Source organism: Macrobrachium rosenbergii, chromosome 16, assembly GCF_040412425.1.
Source record: "Macrobrachium rosenbergii isolate ZJJX-2024 chromosome 16, ASM4041242v1, whole genome shotgun sequence".
Classification (NCBI taxonomy): Eukaryota; Metazoa; Arthropoda; class Malacostraca; order Decapoda; family Palaemonidae; genus Macrobrachium; species Macrobrachium rosenbergii.
In genome coordinates this window covers 1,205,976-1,225,318 of record NC_089756.1, presented here as the reverse complement: position 1 = coordinate 1,225,318, position 19,343 = coordinate 1,205,976, and the positions used below count along the sequence as shown (strand labels likewise).

General features: G+C 41.4%; 1 protein-coding gene across 1 annotated transcript in view; it reads right to left on the bottom strand.

Annotated features, from left to right (window-relative positions):
* Positions 1 to 19,343, bottom strand: part of LOC136847042 (activating signal cointegrator 1 complex subunit 1-like) — a 193,257-nt gene that overhangs the window by 106,242 nt on the left and 67,672 nt on the right. The window contains exon 4 of the mRNA XM_067118278.1: positions 1,174 to 1,325. Coding sequence (XP_066974379.1) covers positions 1,174 to 1,325 — 152 coding nt within the window. The remainder of the gene's footprint in view (positions 1 to 1,173; positions 1,326 to 19,343) is intronic.

The window sequence follows — 19,343 nt, the reverse complement described above, 5'->3', positions numbered from 1 at the left end:
TGGCTGGTATGGTATTGGGGAAAGATGCGTAAGAAGCATTCCTCCCTATCCTTAACCTCTTCGCCTTGAAATTAGAGTGTCGAGTTTTTGGGGGAGCCTGGGGGTACTTTGTACCTGGAGTTCCCACTAGTCTTTAGTAGTTGGGTGATGGTTTTTAATTATTTTACAGTGTAGGTGACAGCATTGTCTGGTCTTTTTGTTTTTTTAGTACTGCGTCCAGGGCAAAGGCAGCTATTCTTATACTTTATGAGTAATTGGGAGGCTCCTTTACTTCAAGGCCCCCACTTAAAGGTAGAGAGTAATCGCGGCTATTCCCCTAAGTCACTCCAGGTCAAGATGAGCACCAACCAGAGGCAGTAATCACCTGCAGTAGCTCTCTTACCAGGTAAGGAAACAACAAGCATTTTATCAATGCTAGGAGATTTTGTTTCAAATTCATTTTCATATCTGACTGTTTTTGGAACAGAATATATCCATATATCCCACCTCATATCAAAGTGGGATTCAGCTATGTAATTACTTGGTAAATTACTTACATGAAAATGGTATTTTTATGATAAAATTAAGTTTCATATGTACTTACCAAGTACAGTAATTACAGATTGGAGCCCTCCCTCCTCCCCTCTTATGGACATAAAAGCACAAAGAATTGAGTTCCTCTGATTTGTTGTTTCTATTGGTCCACGATAGTGGGTGGGGCAGTCACCTACACAAAAACCATATAAGCGCTACCGCAAATTTCAAATTTAAGCTGCTGTGCGAGTGGAAAAGTATAGCTATGTCATTACTAGTTAAGTATAAATGAAACTTAATTTTATCATGAAAATACCATTTCCCAACAAAGTAGACAATCTCACATTCAACTTTATATTTAACTGATTTAACAAGGCTCCAAACTATAATCATAAAAAGAAAATACTATACAATTTTTTTTACTGGAAAATAATAGTCTAAAAAGCCACATAAGTAAATCATATATAGTCTGATAAGATATTGCATTACTTTGCCTAATTAAACCTGATTTTCACCTTTCACTGGGTTATCTTCCTTTACATTAGATAAAAAAATATTTAAGTGACACCTACTGAATTTTACTGTATTTTGGAGAAATATGTGAGTGAAATATATCTTAGGGGTTTAGGCCAAAATTTCATATATTCATTCACACCTTACCTTAAATTCTAAGAATCTTTCTTGTACTGAAGGATTGTTCATGGGCATTGACAAGAAGTGTGTAAAGGGCATCTTTCTCCGTGCTTGTTCCACCAATAATTCTATTTTGATTCTTGCCTGTCTCACTGTTTTGACATCTTTACCAACAACAACTGTAAATCAAAAGATGAGATTATGAACCTATCAGAAATACATATGAAATCATTAAAAAGTAAATAAAGCTCGTTCTTAGTTCCCTGAAGGAGCAAAGAAAGCTTTGTATATTTCATGAGTTGCATTTGCATCTGAACAAAAACTAGCTAGTGAACCTGATCATTTCTCAGCCTGATTCCTGGAGAATGAACCAAACTTCTATAGTACCCAGGAAAGAGTCAAAACCTGAAATTCAAGCCATGTAAATAGATGAATGTAAATAAATGTACACCCTTTTGATTGCTAATATTGGCCATTTTGTAGTGGAATTTTATTGAAGTTATTGTCTCCACAGTTAAGGGGAATTTTTGAAGGGATACGATAAATTCCATCCTCATGTCTTTTAAATGAAGGGTAGCTGCCACTGTGAATCTTAAAGAAGCACTGTGGGTCTCATGTCATATTTGTTTATTGTACTACTAATCCATTTCTCATCCAAGGTCTAGCACTTCTCCAAATTTACTTGAAAGATCAAACATGTGTGGTAGGATGACAGGATACAATGAATACTGTAGTATTCCACAGCCTTTTTGGAGAAGGGCTTGCACCACTTGTAGGTCTACATCTGCCTGCTTCCATGTTCACCACATTCAAAGTAAACATGCTACTGGAGAGGGCAGGCTGTGGGCTGAAGAAATCACAATTTTTAAAAGTAAATTGTATTTTTCCTAATTATACAAACCTCTGGTCTTTTATATTAGGAATTACTTACAGTGAAGTTGGAAACGGCTGTTAAACTCTTGAACAAGGTGGTTAGGCAGTAACTATCGACAGGTAGGCGGGAATCCCCGCCTGCCTGGATGTAAACATTCTAGTTTGCCTTTCGGACCAGGTTTCAGATTGAGAGGTGGCATGAGGCGGGCATAAAAATGTATTGTAAAGGACCTCAGGTTTTTTATAGTTAGGAAAAATACAATTTACTTTCAAAAATTGTGATTTGTTCCTACACAATATACAAACCATCGGTCCTTTACATTAGGAAGACTCACTGGTTGGAGGGAAGAATCTACAAACCATTGGTCCTTTACATTAGGAAGACTCACTGGTTGGAGGGAAGAATCTGAGTGAGCTCTTGAACTGACTGGAGTTCTGCACACCTGGGCTACTCCTCCTGGTCAAAAGAGCGAGGAGGAGTACCATGCCTCTGACATATTGATCGAAGTGTAAGAACTGCAAGACCAAATGTCAGACATCTGGACCTTTTCGAATGAGCGAGGAATCGCAACTCATACGAAAACGGCTAGGAAGAATCTAAAGAGTCAGAGGCAGCAAGGAAAAGAACTGAAAAGGGTTTTCTTATTGCCTGTGTCTCCTTCCTCCCCTTGCTAGCGGAATTGCTTCTAAGATTCTAGAAAGAAAAATAAAATGGGTGCTCGATGTGTAGTCTTACTGCATCAGACGCCAGTTCCAGCAAGTGTCGGTTCGAGTCCCATTCCTATCCCGAATGAAGAGAAGTAGGAGGACAAGGAAGGAGGAGGAGGAAAAGCCAGTCACTCTCAGAATCCTTCCCACTTTCAAAACCAACACCTTAGGCAAGTTGCTACCTGTCCTCTTGAAGGATCCGGGTAAGAAAGCACAACTTGTTGAGCAGCCACTACAGGACCAAGGAAAAAAGGTTTCAAGGGCCTGTGGACAAGAACGGAGGCAGAAGACAAGAGTGTGGTCTATGAGACCACACCTTGCTTCCAGACCAACAAAAACTTCCTGAATGCGAGGGATGGACCAAGCCAATGACTTCGTGCACTCTTGGGTGGATTGTAAAGCTATCGTAGTCACCAGCAGAGTACATCCTTCCGATCGCTTGCGAAGCCAAGAGAAAGATGTGTTCTTAGACACTTCTTTCTTGGGAGAGATAGTGCTAGCGAAAACGCTGACGATATCCAGGTTAGGAATGTCGACCCTTTTCAGGAAGTACCGAAGCTCCCTAAAAGAACAAAGCAACAATTAATCTGGATCATCGATACAAAGTCCAAGGAGGAGGGGATCAAGAGGGACTTGAACCTGGCAAAAGATGCCGAAGGATTCGGTGTCCGCTACAGCATCCAAGAAGGAGTTGAGGTATTGATCCCCTTTCCCCATTTGTCCATCTTCTATGCCAAGGCTGGAGCGAGATAAGAGATGGTCCTAAGAGGGCAGATCTCTGTCTGACGACTCTCGCAAGGGCGTGTGCAGAGCACGCGACAGGGACTATAAACGAGAGCTACATGCCACCCAGGGACCTCAGTTCCCTGTAACAGCAAGACCGAAAGAAGCTTATCAGTAGCTAAATCTCGACTGAGGAGAAAAAGGCTACTTTCAGATGGAAGACTAGGTTGAAAGGGCTTACATTCTTCACAAATGAATCAGAGAGAAGCACCCCTTGATGGAGAAGATTGAGGAAGTCTGCTACCTGCTGAAGAGTAACTCTGACCTGAGAAGAAGTTCCGTCGACAACACCAACCAGTGAAGACAGATCCAGTCCCTAGAACAAAGCTGCGGAGGACCTCAAGAGTCAGCCAGCTATATCCGCTGCTGCTCAGTGAGAAAGCCTATGCTTGCAAGGGAAGCTGGAAAGGCTCTTAGTACTGAAAAACACATTAATGTACTGCCTGATGACCCATTTCTTGTGTAGCTGCCACAGGAGGTTGGGTCAGGGAGAACTCATCTTGATGCCTTGGAAACAGAGCTATCAGGTTGGGTGAAAGGCAAGGTCTTCCAGTATCCGTCTATAACTCAGGGCGAACAATGCCTGATGAACCCCTAGCAAAACATAAATATGGGGGGAAGACATAGACATCGATGTTTCCCATAAAGACAGCTTGCCTCATCGCAGCAGCCCGTGGGTCAGGTACGAAGGAGCAGGGAAAACTACAGACTTCTGTTGTGCCAGTAGGCAAACGAACAGTTGAGCAGTCTCTTCATGAAGAAAAGAGTGGAGATTGCACTCTGTTCTGGTCACTTGAAACTGAGGCCGAGCTTGCCTGCCAATACATCCCCTCTGGGAATGTATCTGGCTTACAGAACTATTGAGTGTGCTATAGGGCACTGTAGTACCTGCAATGTCAACAGATGAAACAGGAGGAAAAAACAATCCCCTCCTGTTTGTTGACATATGCCACTACTGTGGTGTTGTTGTTCAACAAAACCACTGAGTGTCGGAAACCCCATCCTGATATTCTCAGAAGGCCAAAAGGCTGCCTTGAGTTTCAGGATGTTGATGAGAAGGTATTTATCATCTCGGTCACACACCTTACAGACAACAGTCTTACAGGTGTGTGCCTATTCCTTGATCGGTGTATCTGTGAGTAGACACATGATGCGAGGAGAATATGGAAGCATATTCGAAGGTTCCTTGTCAGTCAAGCATTAGCCTAAATCTTTCCCCATCCTTCAAAGGGGAAAGAAGGATGGAGGACTGGAAGCAGACCTCCTCCATTCTCCATGACGAGAATGAAGGCAAAGCTGACCCTTGGGGAAGCTTCTGCAAGATGACAGGATACCAAGACGATTAGCTCTAGCACAAACTCAGGTCTTTCAAGGGGCAGGTGGCTCTGGTAGCTCCCAATTGGCCGAAGAGCAGCTGGTACCCTCTTCTGCTGGAGCTGAAATTCAAGTGTCATCTCTGTTACCCAGACCCAAACTGACACAAGTAGTACAAACGCAACTGTGTCAGCTTCTCAAGAATCCTGAATGCCCTGGCTTTGTGGACTTTATTGACAATTAGACAGTTCAGAGAGGGGCGGATATTATTAGTTAACACTCTGTTCTTGGAATCAGATAAAAGAGAATCTACTCTCAGGCAGTACGATTCAGCAGTTAAAAAACTGGCATCTTTCCTTAAACATTCTGAAGCTCAGGTTATGACCGCTGGTTTGGCAATCTCTTTCTTTAGGTCATTGTTTGAAAAAGTCTAGCCGAGGCTACAATTACCACAGCTAAGTCAGCCTTGAAGAAAGTGTTTTTGCATGGCTTCAACATTGACCTAACAGACTCATACTTTTCACCAATCCCAAAGGCATGTGCTCGTCTGAGACCAGCAACCCGTCCTCACACTGTTTCTTGGTTTCTTAACGATGTTTGAAACTAGCATCAGAAACTGATAATGATAACTGTTCATATTTGAGTCTGTTAAGGAAGACGTTGTTCCTAATTAGCTTAGCTTCAGGTGCTAGGATATCGGAACTGTCCGCTCTCTCTGAGGTGTTAATCATGTAGATTTCCTCCGTCAGGAGAAGTTCTTCTTTCCCCAGACCAAAGTTTCCTAGCAAAGAATGAAGACCTTCAGGATGGTGGTGTCCTTGGAAGGTTGTTCCTCTTCCACAGGATCCATCCTTGTTCCCAGTCACTACACTGAGGGCTTACTTAAGGAGAACTTCTCAGGTTTTGTCTGGTCCTCTTTTATCAGGGAAAAGGTGGACACTTTCCTTAAAAGCTATCAGACAACAGATTTTATATTTTATTAAACAAGCTAACCCAGATTCAGTACAAAGGTACATGATATCGATAGCAGTGGCAACCTCCACAAACTATTTCTACAATATGAATTTTGATGACCTAAAAAGTATACGGGTTGGAAATCTCCATCAGTGTTTAAGCGCCACTATCTTAAATCACTGGAAGCTCTGAAGTTCCCCTACAGTGGCTGCAGGAAGTATTATCCCTCCTCCTAATTAGTCTTTCCCCATTCCCCTCCCGCCTGCCTGCCTCATTTGCTTTCCTGCCATCTTCTCTGGGCATCATGCTTCACATCCTGGCCCTAGTTTATTTATATAATTGTACCTGTTTTGCAGTGTTAGGTTTAAGTGGATTTGTAAATTTTCTTTGTGTTAGTCTTAAGTTTAAGTTGTTAATTGTCTATGTTTTATGGTTACCTTAAGTTTTGATACTATCTGTTCAGAACCTTGTTTTGTCCACAAAGATTCTTAGTCTTAAATTTAATGTTTAACTTATATTTCTCTGCTGCTGAGATAATTAAATTAGGCTTAAGTAATGATGCCTTTATTTATCTCTACGTTTTATTTGTCACTTATAATCTTTCACCTTGCTTGGTATGATTCTCTGATACAATTTCACCGGCTGACACAGGTCCGAAGCTCAGAAAAAGGATTTTGACAAAGGAAAAATCTATTTCTGAGGAGGACCTGTGTCTTATTTTCCCAGGTTATTCAATTTCCCCCTAGTAGGCATACCAAGCTAGTTGTGTGGGTGCTAACCTGGAATGAGGGTAGGTGGCGCTCAGGTTGTCAGGTACAGGCATGGTGAGTTGCCCGTTGGAACGGCTCTTCTCAAACCAGGGGTTATGACATTGGGACATTCTACAGAGTTAGGTCCTGTGGTAGTGGACATATTCACTCACCCTACTCTATACCGACACCTGTTACATAATAGGTGATCGCTCTGAGGGTAGTAACCTCAGCATTCCCGTTGGCTTTCTTTCTCTGGTATATTTAGCAATATTTATACCTAGAAATGTGTGCTCAAGGGACATTTCACCGGGTGACACAGGTCCTCCCTCAGAAATAGATTTTTCCTTTGTCAAAATCCCTTTACTACACATTTTTAAAACACTATGAACACACACACACACACAAACAGTACCTTTTTCTGAGAGAGAGAGAGAGAGAGAGAGAGAGAGAGAAGAGAGAGAGAGAGAGAGTTAGGCTCAGAGAGAGAGAGGTGAGAGAGAGAGAGGAAACCTAACGGTCTTTATTATCAAGATTGAAATCTTTGAGCTTCTGCAGGCAACACTCCTTCCCCTCTGACCAATATGTCAAACTGTCATGTAAATTGACATTCACCCTCCCCCCTCCTTTCTCAAGCCAAGGATAAAAAAGACTGGGAATCAGTATTTGTTTGTTTAAAATGTTAAAAAATTTACTACACAAATGCATGATAAATATATTATTATTATTATTATTATTATTATTATTATTATTATTATTATTATTATTATTATTATTATTTAATTTTATTAATCTTAATATTTGAAAATTAGTACTTATTAGGTAAATAATTTATTTATCATACAAAAGAAACACGTACATATTACGTGTCGGAAAAATTCTCTCATCTAAAGAGAGAGAGAGAGAGAGAGAGAGAGAGAGAGAGAGAGAGAGAGAGAGAGTTTTTCAGGCTATTTTTATTTAATGTTATTATTTAATCTTATTAAACTTAATATTAATATCTGATTAGTAAGTACCATAAATCATTATCATAAAATGTACCCTCTAAAAATGCTTATACTATCATCCTGAAACAATTATATATTTTAATATAATTTCAATAGTACTTTAACCCTTAAACGCCTATTGGACGTATCATACGTCGACTAAAATTGTCTGTTGGGTGCCGAGTGGACGTACTGTACGTCGACTACAAAAAATTTCAACCTTTGGTCAACTTTGACTCGACCGAAGTGGTCGAAAAACGCAATTTTAAGCTAAAACTCTTACATTCTAGTAATATTCAATCATGTACCTTCATTTTGCAACAAATTGGAAGTCTCTAGCACAATATTTCGATTTATGGTGAATTTTTGAAAAAAACTTTCTTACGCACGGCGGTACCTCAGCCGAAAATTTCATAAATTCTTTCGTCATTTTGTCGTAATTTTTGCACTGTTCTATATTAGCCGTTACATAAAGTTTTATATATGAAAATGTGTGCAAATTCATGTACAATACAGCAGAAAATACAACCCATGGTTGTAGCTTTATCAGTTTGGAAATATTTTCATATAAACCACGATAACTGCCAAAATTTCAACCTTCGGTCAACTTTGACTTCGACCGAAATGGTAAAAAACGCAATTTTAAGCTAAAAATCTTACGATCTAGTAATATTCAATCATTTACCTTCATTTTGCAACCAATTGGAAGTCTCAGCACAATATTTCGATTTATGGTGAATTTCTGAAAAAACTTTTTCCTTACGTCCCGCCAGAAATTCTTTAAATCACGTTGTCGTAATGTTTGCACTGTTTTATATTAGTCGTTACATAAAGTTTTATATATGGAAATGTGCGCAATTTCATGTAGAATACAACAGAAAATAACTCATGGTTGTAGCTTTTATCAATTTTGAAATATTTTCATATAAATCACGATAACTGCCAAAATTTCAACCTTCGGTCAACTTTAACTTTCGACCGAAATGGTAAAAACGCAATTATAAGCTAAAACTCTTACATTCTAGTAATATTCAATCATGTACCTTCATTTTGCAACAAACTGAAAGTCTCTAGCACAATATTTCGATTTATGGTGAATTTCTGAAAAAAATTTTTTCCTTACGTCTCTGCGCTGTGATAACTCGGCCAACATCTCAGAAATTCTTTCGTCATGTTGTCGTAATGTTTGCATCGTTTACATTAGTCGTTACATAAACTTTTATATATGAAAATGTGCGCAATTTCATGTAGAATACAACAGAAAATATCTCATGGTTGTAGCTTTTATCAGTTTTGAAATATTTTCACATAAATCACGATAACTGCCAAAATTTCAAGCTTCAGTCAACTTTAACTAAACCGAAATGGTAAAAAAACGCAATTGTAAGCTAAAACTCTTACATTCTAGTAATATTCAATCGTTTAACTTCATTTTGCAATAAATTGGAAATCTCTAGCACAATATTTCGATTTATGGTGAATTTTTTAAAAAAATATTTTCCTTATGTCTGCGTGGTAACTCGGCCGAACATCTCAGAAATTCTTTCGTCTCGTTGTCGTAATATTTGCACCACTTTATATTAGTCGTTACATAAAGTTTTATATATGAAAATGTGTGCAATTTCATGTACAATACAACAAAAAATAACTCATGGTTTTAGCTTTTATCAGTTTTGAAATATTTCCATATAAATCATGATAAATAGAAAAAATTCGACTTTTGGTCAACTTTAACTCGACTGAAATGGTCGAAAACTGCAATTGTAAGCTAAAACACTTACAGTCTAGTAATATTCAATCAATTAGCTTCATTTTTCAACAAACAGGAAGTCTCTAGCACAATATTTCGATTTATGGTGAATTTTTGAAAAAAAACATTTTTTACGTCCGCTACGTTAATTCATGAATCGTTTTGTGATAATATTTTCTCTGTGTTGGTTTGATCGTTTTAAAATTTGTTATGTACCAAAATCATCGCAATTTAGTGTACAATACAACTAAAAAAAATTAACTCATTAGCTTTAACCGTTTTGCTTACAGCGCGATTTGTATACAATTATATACGAGTTTTTTTTTTCGCTGTCATATATTCCAATATTTATATATGATAATGATATTTTTTTTTCATTTCTGATGGTTGCATACTAAACTTCAGGCAATGACAAAAAAAAATGAGCCAAAAATTAACTCTTAATCTTAAAAACTAAGCGTGCTGTGATTTTTTGAAAAAAACTTTTTTTCCACTTCGGCACTAACTCACCGAACGCCGCCGGCATACGGGAGACGTTTTTGTAAATAGGGCTTCGGCGTTAAAGGGTTAATATAATTTTAATATTTCAACAGTATCAATTCTGAGCATCTATCTTTGCTTTAATGGGGTCGGGTCCGTCCTGAATGGAGGGGAGAAAACGAGTTTCTCTCTCTCTTTGAGTTACGTAATATTTGATCTTACAGTATTATTATTATTATGATATTATTATTATTACAGTATTATTATTATTATTATTATTATTATTATTATTATTATTATTATTAATATAGTATTTGTAAATTAGCAAATAATTTTTTTATCATACAAAAATATATTTAGTCATGAAAACATCAAAATACACTAATTAGTGAATATTTCCCAGTGAAACAGTGTGAATAATTTATAGATATGTTCCACAGAAAATCTTGTGAATCTGTGAGTTTGCGAATCATGAGAACGCAAATATGGGGGGTTTACTGTAACAGAAAATCTGCGATCTGAGTCACGGTCGTCTGAGAAGACGAGACATTATGTCTTCTACACCAGCTACAGAAAACTGTCCACTTGGCCTAGTACACCTTGCAAGAAGACTGAGGTCTGCATCTTGCAATAGCTTCTGCAGCTGATCTTGAAAATCCTTTCGCTCTGATGAGCTTCCTGACAGTCTGAAGCCTGTCAGGGCCAGAGCGGATAGACCTCGGTGCAAATGCTTGAAGTGAGGCTGTTTGAGAAGACCTGGTCTTTGTGGAAGGAGCCCGACACCTGTAGTGAGGCTGTCTGAGAAGATCTGGTCTTTGTGAAAGGAGCCTCAGGAAGTCTACTAGAAGTCTGAGAAGGTCCGGGAACCATTCCTTCGGAGGCCAGAATGGAGCTACTAGAGTCACTGACATGTTGTGATGCATCTGGAATTTGTTTAGGACTCCCCTGACCATGCTGAATGGCCAGAATGCATATACAGTAGGTCTAAGTTTGACCAGTTCTGGAGAATGCCGTCTGTCGCCCATACCGGAGGGTCTGGGGGCCTGAGAACAGAACAGAGGAAGTCGATGATTTTTCGACGTTGCAAATAGGTCTAGAGCTGTTTTTTCCCACAGCTTCCACAGGTCGATGCATATCAATGAATCAAGGGTCCATTCTATGGGAAGGACCTGTTTGCGACGGCTCAGTTCATCTGCCAGTACGTTCAACTTCCCTTGTATGAAGCGAGTGACAATCTTGGTACGATTCTGCTCTGCCCAAAGAAAGAGGTCCCTAGTTGCCTTGCAGAGGGAGAAGGAGTGAGTCCCGCCCTGCTTCTTGATGTGAGACAGAGCTGTGGTGTTGTCCGAGTGGACCACCACTGTCTTGTTGAAAGGCATGGTCAAGAAGGATTGTAGGCCTAAATGGATCGCCTTCAATTCCCTGAAGTTGATGTGGAGATTCTTCCATTCCAGGGACCATGTCCCGAAAGCTTCCATGTTCCCCAGAAGGGCTCCCCGACCTAGATCTGATGCGTCTAGGCCGGGGCTCAGAGGAAGGAGCGATTCTCCCTCCGAAAGTCTTTCTTTGCACAGCCATCATTGCAGGTATGTCTTGATTTCCGGAGTTATGGGAAAAACAACAGAGTCAGGATGAGTTTTCCTGTCCCAGCTGGCTCTCAGGAAGAATTGCAGAACTCTCAGATGGATTCTTCCCAACCTGACGAACTGCTCGGTGGAAGCGAGTCCCTAAACGGCCCATCCACTGCTTGGCCAAACAAGACGGGAGAGAGAGAAATCTACATACCATCTGAAGGCAGGACTTGACTCTCTTGGGGGACGGAAAAGCCCAAAAATTCCGAGGGTTGATCGTCATCCCCAAATAAAGAATCTCCTGAGTCAGAGTCAGCTGGGACTTTTGAAGATTGACAAGTAATCCTAAATCTTGAGCAAGGAGAAGGGTCTTCTGTAGGTCCTCCATGCACTTCTCCTTCAAAGGGGACCGAAGAAGCCAGTCATCCAGATACAGGGAGATATTTATTCCAATAAGGTGGAGCCACTTCATGAAAGGAGCGAGGACTCGAGTAAAAGTTTGCAGAGTTGTAGAGAGGCCGAAGCACAGAGCTCAAAACTGAAAAACTCTGTCCTGGATGACAAACCTGAGGTACTTCATGGAATCCGGATGGAAGGAGACATGGAAGTAGGCGTCCTGCATATCGATAGTGATCATTCGCCCTGGTGAATAGATGACAGGACTGAATGGTTTGTCTCCATCTTGAATTAACCTTTTGGACGAAGAGATTTAAAGTACTGACATTGAGGACAGGTCTCCAAACCCCCGATGACTTGGGGGCTACAAACACAGTTGTAAAAACCCTTTGCGTTGATATCCTCGACCACCTCTACAGCTCTCTTCCTGAGGAGGAATGAAACTTCTTCTGAAAGGGCCAAAAACCTCTGAGCCTACTGAGTAAGCTGTCAATATGATGGGTGTAGTGACTTAAGGGGGGGAGGGGTTTCCCTGAAGGGAAAGGAGTAGCCCTCTTTCAGAATCTTGACTATCCATTGCTCTGCTCCTCTGACCTTCCATTTTTCCCAAAAATGGAGAAGTCTGGCTCCTACTGGTGCACGGAGGACTGAGTCTTCACTACCTGGAGGAAGGCTTGGTGGAGGTCCTCTTGATAGTCCTGGCCGAGAAATGTACGTTTGATCGAGGTCTAGACTACAGTCTCTGTCTGCTCCCACAAAAAGGCTGTGGCTGGAGTGGGGAGACTGACTTGATGCCAAACAAGACCGACTCTTCAGGTCGTTTAGTTGACTGTGCCACAAGATCCTGCATCGATTTCTTCTGGAGGTCCATAACTATTTCCTTTACTATGGACTGGGGAAAGAGATGGTGATGGTCCAAGGGAGAGAAGAGATGAGCTGACTTCTGGGTAGAAGTAACTTCCTTCATAGTGAAGGAACACCAAAGCTCTTATTCTTGAGGCCCCCAGAGAGAAAACAGCAGCAAGTTCCAGGAAGCTGTCCCTGATGACTCTGTCTGCACAAGACAAGATGCCAAGCCATCTGATGTACACTCGGCAAGGAAAGTTAGGATACAGTTTTTTTAAATTTTCGGACATATATTGCTCAATAATGCTTGACCTCCTATAACTTTCAGTCATACTCTACGAATCTGAAATCATTGATACTTAAATGTAGTAGTAAGCTTCACAGTATTCGTTCAAGTTGTAATTTGCAGCGACAGTTCTGAGCAAAATAAACATTTTTCGACATAACCTACCAAGTAACTTATACAAATGAATTTATGACACAACAATGAACGGAATGCTTGCATAATCGGAAATGCGATCTTCCATAATGAAATCAAGAGTTAAATCTGAGCAATATCCAACGAAAAACGTGGGGCACAATAAAGGAACGAATGCAATGTTATGATGAGAGAGAGAGAGAGAGAGAGAGTCTGCTGCTGCGTAAGCCTAGGCCTATATGTAGAGCTACTCATTTCGTTTCTTTTTTTTTAAGAGATTGAGCAATACTACATTTTTATAGTATGTTTTAGCAATGGAGAGAGAGAGAGAGAGAGAGAGAGAGAGAGAGAGAGAGAGAGAGAGAGAGAGAGAGAGAGAGAGAGAGAGAGAGAGAAACTATGGCAATGTCAAGAAACATCCAGTTACTTGTGTTTTCCTGCCGAAGTACTTGCGCTGCTCCTCACATCATAGAGAACACTCTTGCGGATTTAAATAGATTTGGTCAATCTAACCTAGCTGTCACAACATTTACTGCCATTAATTCCAGCTGACTTTTAACACCGTGAAATACAAATATGAATGTGTAAAAATTAAAGAAATTATCATTACCTCGCATGATGATGGAATAATAAGCCTGTTCATAACAGAAAACAAGTAAATACTGCCGTTCTGATAAACAGTACTACACCGAGATATCTACACACTATCTTTTAGATCTCTATGAACGAAGTCATCTGAGAAATTCTGATTACTTCAGACATGCATGGTGTTTTTAAGTATCTGAACATTTTTGTTTTGCAGATTTAACATATATGATATAATTTGCACTGTATTTTCATATTCTAGAGTAAATTTACTGAGATTATGTGTTTTCTGTAAGAAAAAAATTAAAATTCGATGAATGAAATCTAATGAAAACTGTATCCTCACTTTCCTTGCTGAGTGTACACCGCAGTCCTTGATCTTGGGGAGGGATCCTATCGTCCAGTCTAAAAAAGCTGAAAACTTCAAAGACTTTTAATACGTTCCTGACCAGATGATCAAGTTCTGTCAATGAGAACATAATCTTTGCCAACGAGAAGGCTGATCGACGTGCTGAATCGAAGAGACCGGAAAAGTCTCCCTGGGAGGAGGCAGTGACTCCCAAAGAAGGAGCTTCTCCAGTGGCGTAGGATAGATACCTCCTATGGGAAAGTCAAGAGGGAGGAAAACTGAAAACAGCATTTCCTTGCTCTCTCTTCTCCAAGAGCCAAACTCTGACTTTGTTCAAAAGCCTTCCTTGAAGAGGAGGAAAGGACCATCTTGGGGAGCCTGGTACTATTATCAGGCTGGTTTCTCATCATGAAAGTTGAGGCAGGGGAGACCAGGGCTCCTGGAGTTAAAAACTTAAGAAAGCTTGTCAGAAAGCACTTCAGAGGAGCCGCGTACGCTGTGGGAACAGGTTCATGGTCTAAGTTCTCATCGTCTGATGAGACTGGGGACAGTGAAGGAGCCTTAGCTGTTAAGGAGCTTTCTGAAGTAAGCCCAAAATGTCACTAAGTTGGCGCTGAATGGGGGCCAAAGATGGATCATGCAGCAGTCAGTTGAGGAGGTGGCGCTGGGCACACTGAAGCTGGTGTTAGGAGCTTGAAGGCTGGTGCCAAACGCTGGTGCCAAATGCTGGCGCCAGGCGCTTGGGAGACGCAGATGGGCACTTGCAAGATGACAGGCACTTCAAAGAACTAGAGGGGCTCTTGGGCACCAAATACTGGTTCTCTACAAATGGGCACTCAGGAGAAAAACGCTCAGGACTGTCCCATGCGCTGCATGAAGGCTAGGGGCGGCGAAGGGGTCTTTGAACTGCTTACAGGGCAGCGGAGAAGAGTAGTCAGCATCAGCTGCGTGCCTCTTTAAAAGCCGAGACTCGTCCGGAAAGTGCCATTGGTGCCTCTTGTCAGGGCTGGAATCCTCAGAAATGGAGGGCAATTGAGCACTTCCACATGGAAGCCTTTCCAATGGCTGTCTGCCAAGGCCTGGTGCTGATCAACAGACTCGACTGAGGGGACGCCTACTTGTGGGCAAACCCCACCAACCTCCCTTGAACCTCTGGTATGACTCCTCCCAGGTTTAGAGTATGACAGGGACCTTTGTCTAGGAGAATTGGCGGGATGAGTAGGCACCTCCTCCACTAATACTGCACTGTCACTAGGCACTTTGTCAACAAACACTTTGTCCATTAGGACTTCTAGGGATGCCCCTAATTCTGAAACGGTATTCACTACCAGACTGATTTTTTGGTCAAATCTGGATTCAAGACTGGCAATGGGATTGGGGTCAGAAGCATGAGAGCCAGGCAAAGGAGTAGGTGGTATAGTATGAGGGCTGGTGATGGGAGACATGACAGACACAGAAGAAGAGAGAACAGGCACATTATCTACCATACTAACCTTAGGCATAGATTCTATGCTAGCTAAAGCCCTACTTTCGGCTCTAGAAGCAGGCTTATCCAAATGGGATCTTAAAACCTTCCATTTCCTTTCATCCCAGTCCCTGCATTCATCACAAGTCAAATCTTTCCTGCACACTTGTCCTCTACAATTGATACAAATAGTGTGAGAATCGTAAGAAGCTTTAGTCAATCTCGTCTTGCAGCCTTCACTGCAATAGCAAACACTAGAGGAACTAGAGTCTGACATAATCAGGAGAAAACAGGTTTAAAAAACCTAAACTAACACTACCTAGCTCTACAGCTACCAAAGGTAAGAATACTTCACAAAATCTTGGAGAAATATCAACCAAAATGCGATGAGAAGTCAAAATAAGCTGCTGCATACAACTGATGTTCAGTTGGAAGCAGGCAGAAACAAATTTAGCTCTTCAGCTGCGTTGTTCCTCTTGTTTCCCGATAGTGGGTGGGGCTACTCACCTACACGAAAACAATAGAAGCGCTACTGCGATTTTAAAATTTAAGCTGCTGTGTGAGTTGAAACTATAGCTATGTAATTACTTGGTAAGTTACTTATACGTGTTTTTATTCATTTCTCAGAAATTTTATCATATACAGGCAGTCACCGGTTATCAGCGATCTGGTTTTACGGCGCTTGTCTAGCGACGACGATAACCGGATTTTCGACACCGATTTCCAGTTATCGGCGCCAATCTCCGGTTATTGGCGCTGATTCTCGGTTATCGGCGGCGCTGATCCCCATTTATCAGCGCTGATAACCGAGGATTGTCGTTATTATCGCCGATTTTCGGTTGTTGCCGATTTTCAGTTATCGTCGCACTGTCGGGAACGGAACTCCGCCAATAACCATGGACTGCCTGTAAATGCAGCAGGACAGTTGTTGGGTAGGTTATAAGCTGGGGTCAATCTGTACTCTGGGGTAAGATAGTAAATGAGGACCTGACCAAAGTGGAGACAAATTTGTGTCTCCTCTGAACCAAACATGAGCAAAGCCACAGTACTTTATTGGGGTACAGTATAAAGTAAACATAAATTTGAAAACAAAGATGATAAAATAACTGTATAAAAACTATTACTCTATAAGCAAGCCTTACCAAACAAGCAGCAGCTATCATTGTAAATGTATGGTGGAGGCATTACACAAATAAGCATTTACAAACATTAATTTTGATGATAATCACAAATTACAGTAAGCAATAGGCCTGTACTCAGCTCAAGGGAAGAGGTATGTCCTCTGCAAAGGCCGAGCATGATGTAAAAACTGGGGTTTTTAGACTGGGATCAGTGATTTTGTGTGACCCGACATGGACCACACAATTTGGGCTTACATAAAACTTCAGTTTCATTTAAGTAACTTACCAAGTGAGCACATAGCTAATGTATCTACCTCGCGCGGCAACTTTTTAAATTTTGCAGTAACACTTCTTTTGTTTATTATGTAGGCGACACCCTGCCCACTACCGGGAAAAGAAGGAACAACCAGCAACCATATTCAATTTGTTTCTGTTGATTATGTAAACATATCGTGCCATTTGCAGCAGCTTTTTTTTTATTACCTGTAGTATATTCGTGTTTGATGAAGTACAACTGTTTTGTTTTGGTTGCACTTATGCTACACAGTGCTTAGGCAATTTATTTTTTGCAGTTTTTACTAGTTTTCAGTGAATTATTAGAATTATGTCAATATTCTGGTATTCGCTACTTTGCCGAGTTAGGCTGCAAGTCGAGACTTACTAAAGCTTGTTACTTTCCTCATACGATCTGTGCTAAGTATAGGGGGCAAGAATGTAATGTTCATAAACATGTAAAGAGAGAGATAGAAAGAGTAAACCAGCTTCTAATGCTGGAAAGTGCTTTTAAAGTTTAGAGACCAGCCTACACCAAAAGCTAGTTTAGAGGTTAGCTCTGTTATTCTCCCTTCTCCTATTACTACTGTGCTTGCCCTCCTACTAGACAACCTTCTCCTCCCTTGCCTGGCTCCCATGCTTCCGGTCCTAATACCATCGCAAGTCTCAAGTCTAGATTTGATACAAAGCTTAAACTAGTACAGTAGTATGTACTGCCGCTGATTTGAAGACTCTCGAAATGGTTATAAAGAAAGTGTTCGCAGAGGAAGTGCAAAGTGATTGTGAAAGTGAAGTGGAAGAGATGGCTGCCCATCCCGTTGGTTCTCATAGACCGAGGTCCCTGTCCTGCTCCCCAAAACCCGGGAGAAGACATACCAAAAGTACAAGGGAGGCTGATGGGGTTTGCCCACGGGTAGTTGCCCCATCAGCCACACCTGTGGTCCACTCCCAGGTGTTGGCAGACAGCCACTGGAAAGGCTTGTCCAAGGAGTGCAAGTGAAGGAATCACTATCAGTCACGTCAGTTTGCCTAGGCCGAGGTCCCTGTCCTGCTCCCCCAAACCTGAGAGAAGACATATCAAATTCCAAAGGAGGCAGATGGGGTTTGCCACGGGTAGTTGTCTATTATAAATGGAAAGGCTTGTCCAAGGAGATACCTCCATTGTCCTCCAGCTATTCAGATGACTACAGGGTGGACAAGAAAGGCCACAACGTTATCTGGACTCTTCCCGGCCCCTTAAGCGCCCTTCTGAAGACCATGCCCAGTGTCCAGACACTCTTGCCTGTCAATCAGTACTGGTAGTCCCGTTATTGGTAATTCGATTTTACGGGGCTTGTCTAGCGACAACGATAACTGGATTGTCGGCACTGATATGTGCTGATCCCTGGTTATTGGCGCCAAAAGTCCCCAGTTATCGGCGCCAATAACCGGGATTGGTGCTATTATCGCTGATTTTCGGTTGTCGGCAATTTTTGGTTATCATCACACTGTCGGGACGAAACCCCCACCAATAACCAGGGACTGCCTGTATAAGCAGACTCCGAGCAGTCCCAGACCATCTTAATAGTTTCTCCTTGGTCCCTTCTGTTCCTATCCCTGTCCATCAGTGCCCACCTGTGTCTTCCTGGAACAGTCCGGAGACCATCTCACCTAAGCGCCCACTCCCAAGCGCCCAGCGTCCGCTCCAAAGCACCCGGCACCTGCTCCTGAGTGCCTGGCACCTGCTCTTATGTGACAGGTGACCTCACCTGAGTGCCCAGTGCCTGCTCCTGAGCCCCCAGCAGCACCTGCTCCCGGATGCCCATCTCCTTTTTTCGTCCTATTACTTATGTTATGAGTTATATTATGATAAATTGTTCTATTTCTTATAAAAACAACAGTGGACCCAGATTATGTACTTGCTTATGAAAGCTTCTTCTGCTTCAGGATGACCACCTGTCCTTTTTTCCTCGGTAGAGGAGATTCAACCAGAACCTGCTTCTCCTTAGGCATATGCTGCCCTGCTGCAGTGTTTGATGGCGAAATTTTCTCCCTTTTTCTGTCCCAGCTACAGCAAACCCCCGTTATTCGCATTCTCATGATTCACAGACTCACATATTCGCAGCTTTCTCTGTGGAAAGTATCTACCCATTATTCGCAGGAAATTCGCCCATTCGCAGTATTTTTCACTGAGAAATATTCACTAATTACTGTATTTTCATATAATTTTCATGACTAAATGCACTGTTTATGATAAAACTATTAAAATAATCAGGTATAAGCATTTCTAGAGGGTTTTTCTTGTGTTTAAACTATCAAAATAGGTAGTTCTAAGTGTTTTTAAAGGGGTTTTAAGTATTCGCAGATTTTAGCTATTTGCAGGGCGGAAGAGTGTGGCACACATCCCCCACGAATATGGGGGGTTTACTGTACTCCTTCTTCACCTGCCTCAATGTTCTTAATAAGGAACCAGCTGGCTGACAGGACACGCCTCCTCAAGATGGTCTTTTCATCCTCCTCTGTCTTTTAAGGAAGAGAAGACTGGCTTTCCACCAAAAGAGAGCAGAGTAAAGCATTTTTCGTTTTTCCTCTTTCTC